This window comes from Excalfactoria chinensis, chromosome 1 (genome assembly GCF_039878825.1).
Source record: "Excalfactoria chinensis isolate bCotChi1 chromosome 1, bCotChi1.hap2, whole genome shotgun sequence".
Taxonomy (NCBI): domain Eukaryota; kingdom Metazoa; phylum Chordata; class Aves; order Galliformes; family Phasianidae; genus Excalfactoria; species Excalfactoria chinensis.
The window spans coordinates 124,613,109-124,625,602 of NC_092825.1; the positions used below are offsets into that span (position 1 = coordinate 124,613,109).

At 37.3% G+C, this 12,494-nt stretch overlaps 1 protein-coding gene across 1 annotated transcript in view; it reads left to right on the forward strand.

Annotated features, from left to right (window-relative positions):
- Positions 1-12,494, forward strand: part of ATP10A (ATPase phospholipid transporting 10A (putative)) — a 107,376-nt gene that overhangs the window by 63,127 nt on the left and 31,755 nt on the right. Inside the window, exons 4-7 of the mRNA XM_072349264.1 lie at positions 4,362-4,468; positions 4,575-4,706; positions 6,833-6,966; positions 7,403-7,655. Of these exons, the coding sequence (XP_072205365.1) occupies positions 4,362-4,468; positions 4,575-4,706; positions 6,833-6,966; positions 7,403-7,655 (626 nt within the window). The remainder of the gene's footprint in view (positions 1-4,361; positions 4,469-4,574; positions 4,707-6,832; positions 6,967-7,402; positions 7,656-12,494) is intronic.

Below are 12,494 nucleotides of genomic sequence, written 5' to 3' on the forward strand. Positions count from 1 at the left end.
ACCAATTCTTCTTTAGAATACTGTAATTTATCATCTGTATGGATTAGGAGTGATGAGCAGTATTGAATTGCATAAATGGTGTAAGGATTGGAAATTGCTGGGGCTTAGGGAGTTTATTGTAATGATGCTATTTACCAGCTTGGTTGCTACTCTCAGATGTCACAGATTGTGTAGGATGTACTGTCAACTGGTGTGAATCGGGCTAGCTTTTTCAAAACTGCATCAGATTGTAGTGTGGGAAAATGTGTTCCTTTATTTAGCAGCACAAAGCCCTACAGTTCATGTATAGATAAATGTTCAGTATTAGACGTTACTGTGTGAGGGTGTGGAACTGTCTGCATTAATAGAGAGCCTGCTGTAGTACAAAAATGACATTTCCAGATATGGAAATGGAAAATTTGGCAGCTTTTCTTGCACACTTCATGTGTTCCCAAATATTCAGCACAGGATCATAGAATGGTTGGGGTTGAAAGACACCTTTAAAGATCATCTAGTCCGTGGACTGAGATATCTTTCACTAGGTCTGAACAGAGGTTAAGCGCTTCTGAAAGTGCACATAAATTTGTCTTCAATTATGTATTTATTTATGTACTCTATGTGAAAAAGTTCAGTATTGTGTAAGTTACAGAGCCAAGTCATGTAGCAAGTAACACTACAAAATATTCTGGAATGCTGTTAAACAAATGCACAGCAAAAAGTCAAGACATCACTTGTGAATCTGACAGAAAGCATCAGATGATTTCCAGGTCTCATCAACTATGCTCCAAAACATGTACTACTAAAGGACCATGGGACATTTGAAGGGAAGAGAGACCAACTGTCAGCAAATAAACTCTCAGTCTCCAAGTTTGTCAATGGAGATAGGGTTTGTTTTGTTTTTTCCCTTCTGCTCTTGATTTTCTTCATTAGTATCATGAGATCATGGCTATATTTCATGCTAGCAAGATGAATAGTAATTAGCACATCTAAATTGAAGCGTGTAATTGCCATGTTAAAATGAGATCTTAACTCAAAATCTTACCAGTGGTGACTGCTTGGAAGACAGATTTGGATAGCTCCTAGTTGAAAGTGTCTCAACTGAAAAGAAATGCTATTGTGCTATTTAAATAGTGATGTCATAAACACAGTACATGTCTATTTTTAAAGAGGTCTATATTTTCCTGTTTTAAATATAAAATATAGTTCTAATGTCCATGTTAACAATTTTTTAGGGGAATAGAAATATTTATGTGTGCATATTGTAAAAGTTCTGAACTGTGATCACTATAGATAAGCAGTGTAGCACAGGCAGCTCATAGTAAGAAAAGATACGATAATACCAACAAAAATACTGCAGAATTCAGGGACAGGCCTGGTCCTATGCTGTGTCTGCAAAATAGTATCATACACATTACTATGTATAACTGCTTTAGTTACATTGACACGATCTGCACTGAAAGCACTCTGGATACGCAGATGGACAGGGAGGCTGCCTGTCCTTAAGTACTTGCTCCAGTACTGTTCTGCTGTTCCTGCACCCTTGTGTATCCCAAGCATATTTACTCTGTAAGAAATCTTCTGGGTAAAAAAAAAAGAGTAAAACCTAACATGCCCTCTGCCTGCTTGGGTCTAGCCAGAGTATGTACAGTATGCACGGCAAACATTCCAAAATTCTGTACCGGCTTCCAAAAATAACAAAATTGGCCTTAAAATCTTGTTCCTACCTTTCTTATGTGCATGTGTGCAAGGGAAAAGGGGAAGTCATAGTTTGCATTCCAGCTTCTCAGCTTTTCTCTGAAAGGTAAAAGGCTTTTTTTTGTAAGAAAAGTACAGAAATCGATATCTAACCATTCGCTATCAAAAGATTCGTTTGGAAAATTCCAAAGTGAATGTGGGAAGGAAAAGTAATAGCAATAATAGGAATGCATGCTGCATTTCTGTTTCAAAGCTTGGCCTGAATTTGCAAAGCCAAAATAATTTGAAATCACTATACAGCGTTTTTAAGGAAAAAAAAAAAATACATGAACTTACATGTCAGTGTCTCTCTGACAAGCTCTAGTGGTACAAAGTCCACAAGAATACATTTCAGTCAGCACTGAGAGTCAGGAAGGTTCTTTTCAATGATGACACTGAGGCCACCTTGAAGACTGCAGAGTGTTTTCTTTGGGATTCCCAAGTGCTGGGAAGCAGTGACAGCTCCACCATTTGCTTTGTAAGAAATCTGAGACACCAGGGAAGGAAAGAAGATACTGCCTTTTGAATACAGGATTGATAGGTCATCTTGCTATTTAGTTCTGGCTGAGTACCAAGGGGAAAAGTAACATAAGGTTGGCATGAGCTGTCCTCAGATTGTATTTGAGTTCCCATGTTAAGCCAGGAGAGTTGTTTCTGCAACAGCACATTGATTTCATCCGTGTTTCTTAAAGATTTGGTGAGGAACAGGTGATTTGGTCAACTTTGGATATGAAAAAGCAAAAAGCAGTGTAAGGGGCATGTGAGGATGGGCTGTGATGAGAAGGTTCAGTGAGTGAAGGTGGTTGACAGGTCTTGGCACCTCAGGGCTAACTTCAGGTGCTAACATCATTGCTATGGTGCAGGATCAGATGTGGTACAATCTCAGCAAGAGCTATTTAATCGTATAGAACAAGCACAAGAGTAATCATGTTGTCTACAATATGCCTATTGCAGTCCACTGTTACAGTCAAGAAGTGTAAAGAGCTGATGAAGGCTATAAAATCATAAGCCAAAGCCATTACTTCCTAAGTAGATTTGTCTTTAACGAGTCCATTTATTAAAAGAATTCGTAAGTATGGTTTGGAAACTGAATTGGGAACTCAAACTAACATCCATTTATGAGGAAGGAAGGCTAAAGCACGGCTCCATCTTGAAGAGCAAGTGGCAGAATCCCAGTAACAGTGTAATATGTGCACTATGAATTCATTACAGCATTATTCCCCACAGTGTAAGTCCAGCAAAATGTGGGTAGTTCTCTAGCTGGTAATCAGTATGTATACCTACTGACATACAACAACCCCCAATTTTTAAAGCTCTGCTGGCAGAAGGTGAAACAGTAAGGTACAGATATTTGCTGAACAAAACCTCTTCTCATACATGAAGCCCGTGGGGAGGTTGGGCTAAGCAGAAGACGTTCTCTCCTTATGAAATCCACTTCTTTGTAAAAGTCACTGTTTTAAGCTAGTTTGCAGATTACAGGGGGTGCTATTTTAAATGTTCAAATCCAGGTAGCCATAAAGTTTGGCATTACAGCAGCACTGTTAATTTATGCATAACATACCGGTGTTTTCCATGATTTCTCTTAAACTCTGAGCTTTTATTGGTTTCCCATCATTGTTAGATTTTTTAGAATTTGGAAGTGTGATGTTTTGGATGCTCTGCGATGGCAGAGCACATTTCAGATTGCTTTCATCTGCTCTGAGGCATTAGTATGCTACTGTTTAATTACATTTTACTCATGCAGAAAGGGTCTAAAATGGTTGTTAGGTTTGTCTTTCTTACCTAATAAAACATTCTAACCGTATGCTTTAGTGGTTGTTATTATTGTTCAGCATTTTCCTTGTGGCAGTTAATTCACATAGGGCTGTTTTCTGCAGTTCTCAATCAATTGAAATTTGAGTCAGTCCGTACAGAGCGGACAGTAAGAAGGAGTAGTGAAAATGTAGCATTGTTCCATTTTTCTCATGCGCTTTGGTGCATGCAGTCATCAGAGTGCATGCCATTTCTTCTTTCTTACACAGCGAGACACTTCTGAAAGCAATCTCCCTTATTGATGAACTCACAGAAATTTTTTTCCTTTCTTCTTCACTAAACTGGCTGATATACACTATCTCTGGTATATCTTTCTTAGTGTCACTGTGTCTGAAGCACTGCCCTTTCCCAGTTTCCCCATATTTCTTTGATAAAAATGAACAAATGCTGTGTAAGCGTAATGCACTACACAGCTGCTCTGTAGATGGATTGGATTTAATGTCATTGCACATGCAGAATTTGGACATGCATGAAAAGTTAATGCATTTTCAAAGCATAGGACTGGCTGTATACTTGCTGTAGATTTGGCCCTTGTATCTCTAGTGAACGTTTGTCCAGTACATTTGCATATCCCACAGCCTAGCCAGAGCAATTGGTAGTGCTCCAGCTGCACTGCTGCATGTCTGGGATTCCTGGGTGGGGATTCTCAGTTTTCAAAGTCTGCCAGAGGATTGTCCCAGGAGGAAGAAAGATCTGAGGGAATATTTCACTGTCAGGTTGAGAAAACTTCTTAAAATTTGAAGATGTTTCCTTGGCTTGTTGTATTACAGAGTATGATTTAACAAGCTAAATGTTTTGACATGCTGTGCTTTGTTCTGCTTTTAAATTTTCTGCAGTGTACATAAAAGTGGAAAAAAGGATGGACTGTTCAAAGAAAATCTTTTGTTACGTGGATGTACTATTAGAAATACAGAAGAGGTTGTAGGAATTGTAATCTATGCAGGTAAAAGTTGCTTTTCTATCTGACTAAGCACACTTGTCTTTTTATAGTTTCCTTAAAATACAGGCAGTAATCCCTATTACATCATTCGATGCAATTGCTTTTGCAGGGCATGAGACCAAAGCTTTGTTAAATAATAATGGACCTCGTTACAAACGCAGTAAGCTTGAAAGACAGATGAATGCTGATGTCCTTTGGTGTATCCTCATACTTCTCATCATGTGTCTGTTTTCTGCCATTGGTAAGTGCTCTTTAAAAATAGAAACTATACTCTCTTGAGATTCCTGTGTTCAGCTTCAGCAAAAACATATGTATCTGCTGAAACGTAAAATCCATATAGCTGCTTTTTTATTATGTTTTCTTCCTTGAAATGATGATGTTTTAAGACACAGGATTCTCTAAATGGGTTCTTAGTTTCAATCAAGTATAAGCCATTAAAACCAGAGATCCAGATTCATAGATTCTATCACTTCCAAAAATGACAAGTCCAAAAGAAGCCACTTTAATGGCAGTGACCTCAAAATTACAGGTGGTAGAGTATAACATGCCTTAGTCAATCAACAGATTAATTTATGACCAGAGAGTAAACATAATTAGCACTGTGCTGTTCCCCGGTACTATTTATTAACTCAAGGCTGCAGCTTTGAATTTGAAGAAATACGCAAATGTCTAAATCTTCATAAATCCAATTAGAAGATCCTTTGGACTTCCTGGAGTATTTAAGGAAATACTGAGCTTAATATTCTTCAGGCTTTTTTCCTCTTTGTTTGTGAGAAAGAATTGAATTTCTTATTATCTGGCATCCAAAATGATTGTTAATGTATTGCATATGAATTCCATATCCCTAACGCTTGTGTGTTCTCTTGTGTTTGTGTGTGAGTCATGCATCGGAAACATTAGAATGTTTCCTAACAACCACAGTGTAGTTTAATAACAGTCTTGTGCCATTTTAATAAATCTCAGCGTGCCTTTTTCCAGGTATTGTCAAATAGATGAGTTTTTCCAGCTGTGAATCAGTCCTCGTATTTGTTTCCACTGAGTTCATGACACTTTGGTGTAGCATCTCAGTGTGGGGGAGCCCTGTCCTCGAGGCACTGTTGAAGTGCTGCGGTACCTTAGTTGGAGCTTAATTGCAGGGAGTCCCTGTCTGCAGGTGTCCCATCCACCACCACAGGACAGGTGATGCCCCAATCAGTGGCAGCAGACTGTGTGGCTTCATTACTCCACTGGGCTGTGGGAGTGTAAATAGGAATAGGTGGCACACAGTAGGTGACACATCTGATGTCTGCTCTCACTTCTGCTCCAAGAACAGAAAGCACCAGCAGAGGGCCAAAGCAAAGGACAGGAAGTGATAACCACTATGCACAGATAGAAGGAAATTTGGTGGAGCAATTCAAAACCAGAGGTGACTGGTGCTGCACACATGCAAAACTATGTTCTCTAAGAGTCAAGTCAATCTTATATCTTCTATGAAGACGGTATAAGTGGAGGAAATCTGAGTGAAGATATTTATAAAACAAGTCATGGTGTAGGTCATTCTAGGTTTGGGAGTTACAGTCAAGAATAGAAGTACAGGCATCAGTAGGAGAATATTGGTAGTATGGGGGACAAAATAATTTGCTTACTTAAGTACTGTTTTTATTTTTCAAAAGTTCAACACTGTTTTACTGTATCAAAATATAAAGGCAAGTTTAAAATCTAGACAGATAGCGGCTTTCAAAAGATTACTTTCAATGTAGGCTTTTGTTCTCTTCTTTTGTTTTCTGACACATGGTTAAAATAATATGAATACTTCTTATGGTGGTGGAATTCATGTTTGATTTTAACCTTAAAAACATCAGACAAACTGTTTTAGCTCTCTTCTCCATCTTTCAGAAGAAACTGGCTGCAAATCCTAGCACTCTTCTTAAAAAGGCAACCTTCTGTTTTTAACAAGAATGTGTTTTTCCCAAAATAATAATATCCTTATATTTACTTAACTATTAGCATGGTCAATAACAAAAGGTTTTCAGCAATGCTTGATTTTTTTTCTTTCTCAGTTCCTCAGCTTCCCTGCTGTTGGCTCTGTTGCTACTCTTAGCCAGAACTACTGATTTACACTAGCTAGATTGCTTTATTTGGATAAACTTTATCCAAAAAGGGACTTGTAGATGCTGTCCTTTAAGACCAGATAAATACCTTTCCTAAGCCCGAAATCCTAGTCGGAAAAAAAAAAAGTAAGTTTCGTGAATCACTTTCAAGTCATACTGAATAGTTGAAAGCAAGTATCAATCTCCTATGTAACTCTTCTCTGAGGGCAAGTTTATATTATATACCATTATCTCTTGGAGTTACTGTAGACTTTTCTCTCTTTCAACTCTTTTGCAGGTCATGGCCTATGGGTATGGCAATACGGTGAGAAGAAGAAACCAGTTTTTGATGTTCCAGGACCTGATGGCAAATACTTGTCTCCTGTTCTAGCTTCAGTGTACTTATTTCTGACAGCAATCATAGTTTTTCAGGTATCCAAGTTGTATATAATGCCACCCATATTGTTGCTGATAAGGGAATATGTAAGCCACATATTATTTATGCAGAATAAATTCATCTTATTCAAGTGCAAAATGCATTTACAGGATTCTGACTGCACTGTCTTTTTGTTTGCTTTGTTATGTTTTCCTGGCTAGTTTCAAGCACACCTTATTAGTCAGAAAAGTTCAACTTCTGTCCAAGTTTTGATAATCACTCTTCCAGACATAATAATAGATTTCAGCTCTGCAATTCATGACGTTTTCCTCATCTGACACAGCAAATAGGCTATTTTCAAATGTGCTGGTAGCTTAGCAGTAGACATTTAAAGTACATAGCCATTTTGCACTCTAGACTACTGCCAAATTAATTAGATTCTACTAATTGAGTCTGTTTTCTCCTAATTCATTTTATTTTTGTGTGTTCTAGGTTATGATTCCAATTTCTTTGTATGTTTCCATTGAAATAGTTAAAATCTGCCAAGTGTACTTTATTCATCAAGATAAAGATTTATATGATGAAGAAACAGACTCTCAGCTGCAGTGCCGAGCTTTAAATATCACAGAAGATTTAGGTCAGGTGCAGTTTATCTTTTCAGACAAGACTGGGACGCTTACTGAAAATAAGATGGTTTTCCGAAGGTGCACAGTTTCTGGAATAGAGTATTCCCACGATGATAATGGTGAGCTCATGATCTTGTTTTATGTCTAACTGTTGTATTTTGGTGAAATCTGAAGTAGATTAAAAAGTTGCTATAATCTTAAAGCAGAAAGAAAAACAAAAGAAATTGCGTGTATCCATTCAGTAGAGTCCATATTAGCTGTTTTCATGCTATGATTTAATGACTTTGTTTAGCTAGGAAAGACAGCCTTTTCAAAGTGTTCTCTAACATCAACAGTATGTTGTCAAGACAGATAGGGCTTCAAGCTTTAACTTCTGGTCTAGTAAAGCACTTCAGCACGTGGCTAACTTAGGCACATTGGATAGTATCACCAATATACAACTGATTGTGTGTTTAAATGTGAAGTACCAGCTTTAAGCATACAGCCAGATCAGTCTCAGATTGAATAGCTGGAATAAGATTGTCTTTCTGTGCTGAGAACAGAACATAAACAAATGTACTGCTTTCAGATTCGCAAGAAACATAATCTGATCTACTGGCATATTTTATGTTACTTTTATCAGATTCTTTCCAGTGTTCCTGTGTGTATGACAGGTGTCTGCATTAAGGTGTCTCCATTGCAGTTGACAGACTGTGCCCAAGTGTCAACATTTCGATACACTGAAAACTCATTTTTGGTTACAAGGGAAAATGGGGATTGTCATCTCTGTGTCATCTCATCACCCTATCAAAATAATGAAGTGATTTCCTGCTTTTTGAGTTGGTTGGAGTTAGTGTCAAGCTTTTTTTTCTCTAATGTTTTATTGTTATTGTTTTTTACGTAACAGATCAAATATTCCATCTATCAGATCTGGAATAAGAGAAATAATTAAAATAGACTGGAAAAATCTAAAAAGTTTGTAAGGTTTCCAGATGATAAATAACATTTTGAAGCTTTGGATTATGTGGCAATTGTTCTTTTTTTTCTCTTAGTTTAAAGTAAGTAGTACTCACATCATGCCCTCTTCTTCAATCAAAGTGTTTGGGTAGCCTTATTATCCCAGTGTTACAGAAATAAGAATTAAAACAGAGACTTCCTGCCTCTGTATGGTAGGTAAGAAAGAAAGGAGAGTTAGTATTAGGAGTATGTGTCTGGACTCCTACTCTCAGTACTCCATATTCAGTCTTTTTATCCTTTGCCATTGATTGTTTGCTTGTTTGTACTAATTTCAGAGTGTAGGAATGATGATGGTACTGCCAACTAAAACAGTGCTGATAGTGTATTTTTATGGGTTGAGTAGCATCAGTGGAGGCTGAGATCAAGGCTCAATTTGAGACTCAACTTTCAGATCTTGTTTCCCTCAAATGTAATGCATTTAACAGAAATCAAATTTTATGTTTGCTTTCATTTTATTATTTGAAGTTACAGTAGAAGTGTTAACAAAAGCAGCTCACTACAAACAAAAGTATAGATTAAGCACCTAAATAAACTAAACTGATTGTTTGTTTGTTTTTTTCTGTCATTCATTTCACTTACTTCTGTGTTTAGGCTACTTCTAAATTCAGTTGGTATAAAATGAGAGGCATAAAGGTATTTTTTAAATTATATTTTATTTGTACAAGGTATTTTAAACTTTATTTCTTCTGCTCTACAGAAAATAGAACTTTTCTCCGTCATTTTTTTGCATAAATAGTGATCATTTTTACTGCTTTTGTTCGCTATAATCAGGAAACAAAAATTATTCTTCATTCAAGCTTCATTTAAGTTTTTTGCCAGTCTGATTTTCTAACTGCATCTGAACTTCTCTGTTTTTTATATCTTTTTTGTTTAGACAAAGTAAGATGCTTATCACAGCTCAGTGAGATGCATCAATAACATTTAATTGCTCTGTGCTTAATTGCAAATTATTTGTCAGCTGCTTTTCAGTGTTTATACTTGAGTATCTGAATTCCCCCCTGAGGTTTTTGGTCGTATAACTGCTGGATGTCTTCCAGCTTCCCTCCTGAGACTTCACTGAAGACTTCATGAGTTAGGAAATTCTAAACACTTTGATTTGGCGGGTGATATGGGACTGCCATATATGCAAGAAAGCCTAATAAAATGCATCTACCTTTTCTCATCCACTTCAGTGATAATCTGGATCTTTCATTGCTTATCTGAATGTTATTCAGGCATAGTGATTTGTTACCTGGAATCAAACCCTGTAGTCTTTCAGATGAAGGATTGAATTTAAAATTTTCCTACATAGGTCAGAGTACAAAAGCTGAAGATAACAAGTCATTTTCTACTATAAAAGAGATTATGGAAATACACTTTTTCTGAGCTCTTTGGCTTAAGTTTGTTATTTTGCTGTGGCTGGGTAGCAGTGCCTGTTATTACAGTTGCTTGACCCTTCCCATGATAAGATCCTTTTTTCAGCTACGGATAGTTTTACAAACCTTTTAACTATTTGGTTAAAGTTTCCCATGCCAGATGTCTGCCTCAGGCATGAAGTCGGGGGGAGTAATTTCAGTCAGAACAGTTCCGTTCAGCCATATCCAAGAACAAAGCTAAGATGCAATGCATTTTTTCCCATGCTAAGAAGTTCTGGCAAATTTTACTCTAAAATCACTTAGAGTCCCTATATTCTGAAGTTCAGCTGTGCATACACAGTAAGAGGGAAACTCATACCTACAGTGGCAAACTGAGGTCTGAAATTTCCACACTTCAGAACTTTAATTTTCTGCTGAAGTATTTTTTTTTTTCTGCGTAATCCAGGACTGCTGTATATCTGTTAATTACTCAATCAGCAGATTGTGCATAGCCTTCACAAATTTTATGCATGCTGCACTGTAAGCTTTTCTCCCTAAAATGTGTTCAGTTATGAACAGTTACACCATTTTTTTCTGTCCCGCAGGCATCGTTATCCCGCAATTGTCATCATCATATCGGAGTTCTTGCTTCTAATATCTCAAGCGACACGTGGCACTCATGATGTGTAGCTTCTTCATTCCCCTTCTTTCCTCTCCTATATGCACAGTGTGCAATTTGTGTGGGTGTGGGGGCTCCTTAAAAGTTGTACACCATGCTGCGCTAAAACTGACATTTGGGGAGGCATGCCTTTTTTTCTTCCTTTGAATGGTGGCAGTGTTCTTATTCTCTCTCGCATTTTTTTCCACAGTATCATATTAATTTACCATGTAAAAGGTGAGCTTGATGATTATGGAAAAGTGTTCTGTTTTGTAACAAAACGTGCTTATTAACTACGGTTTTCATCACGGAAACTTATGTGGACCTCACGCAGGGCTGAAATAATTAAATGTTTCTAAAAGAAAAAGACAAAATCCTGAAAAAGACAATACATTTTCTAGACAGTGCAGGGAGCAAGCAACAGTTTTGTAATTTGCTGGAGAAGACACTTTCCTGCAGAATTCTGTATTGGCTCTAAGTTTCTTACAGGGCTAGTGGCACTATGCCTAGGAATATTGCATTGTTTTAGTCTAGACAAGAGGTGACAAAAATATGAATAATAGAGAGCAATAAATTCCATCAGCATGGGACAGAATCTTCTGGCCAACTGGAGGTAGTACAAACTATTACTCATGGGTACTTCTATGTGAGAGCTTAGCACCAAAGAGGATCCAAAACCAGTTGTGAAAGCTGTGAGGGAAGGTGTGAATGTGCTTAGCAACTGTTCCATGATGCAAGCTCTATCAAATATTCATCACTGTTGAGTGCACCTGTAGTAGTCTGGTATAGATTATACAAAGATCAGGATTAAACTGATCAGTGGGCCTTGTGGAGACAGTGTTGACAGAGGTGGGGTTTTTGTTACCTGTTTGAGATATTTATGTGGAAAATACCAAGTAACTTCACAGTTAATAGTTCATCAGGTTTGTTTTAGACACGTACATTTATTGTCTGTTATATGGCTGTTTCTCTGTGGTTTAGAATTCCAAATGCAGATGAAGAGAATTCCCATCACATGTCTAGATTACATATTCCCTTAAATCAATTTAGTTCTTTCAGTGATTCTTCTTGAATTAGAGTGAGTTAATTCAGAGCAGGATATATTATGGATTATTCCAAGTGAATGAATGAGACACTCATTCTTAATTGTCCTCAGCATTTATAGAATACCCATTGGCATTATGCTCTGGTTAAATCCCAGAAATTGATAGAGTTATATCTATATTAAAGACAACACCTTACTGTGTGTTGCTTTCACAGTTGATGATGCTGCAAAGGAGTGCCACATCACACAACAACAACAACAAAAACTTCTCCTAATCAATACTTCCTCATAGCCCAAAAGAGCATAGGCACAAAAAAACAAGGACTTACTGTCCTATATGTGAAACTACGTTGCCATACCACAGCTTTTCCTTTCGGGCAAGTAGTCAGCTTCTAACAATTCTAGAAATTGGACATGCCCCAAGTCTGTCTGTTGATTCCAGAGAGAGTAGGTGCCCAAAAGCTGACTGTGCTTGTGAAAGTCATTATATGATTTAGCTACAACCAGATGCTCTTGGCCTGACATTCGTCCTAGATATTTTCCAAATGCTAAATGAATTGCCTGTTGTGTATGGGGTGCGATCTCTGTTTTTCTAGTTTTAGCCACCCATTGTATGGAACTTTTGACAGCACACAAGTTGAACCTCCATGAATGCAACCACACAAATATAAAACAACTAAATATTTTCATTCTTTACAGTCTTTCCTTCCAATGGCTGAAAAAAAAATAAAAATCTAGAGAACAGAATAAAGGGATAATTTTATGGGAGTGAAGGCAAATGGTGAAAACCCCAGTGATTTTTCCTCAGCTAGCCAAATTTCTTACTCAGTGAATTTGAGAAATACTTCTACACTCCATTTATTCGTGCTAAAGATTGGCTAGCAACTACTTTTCACTGGAAAGTGCATTATGTGGAAAGATCTTA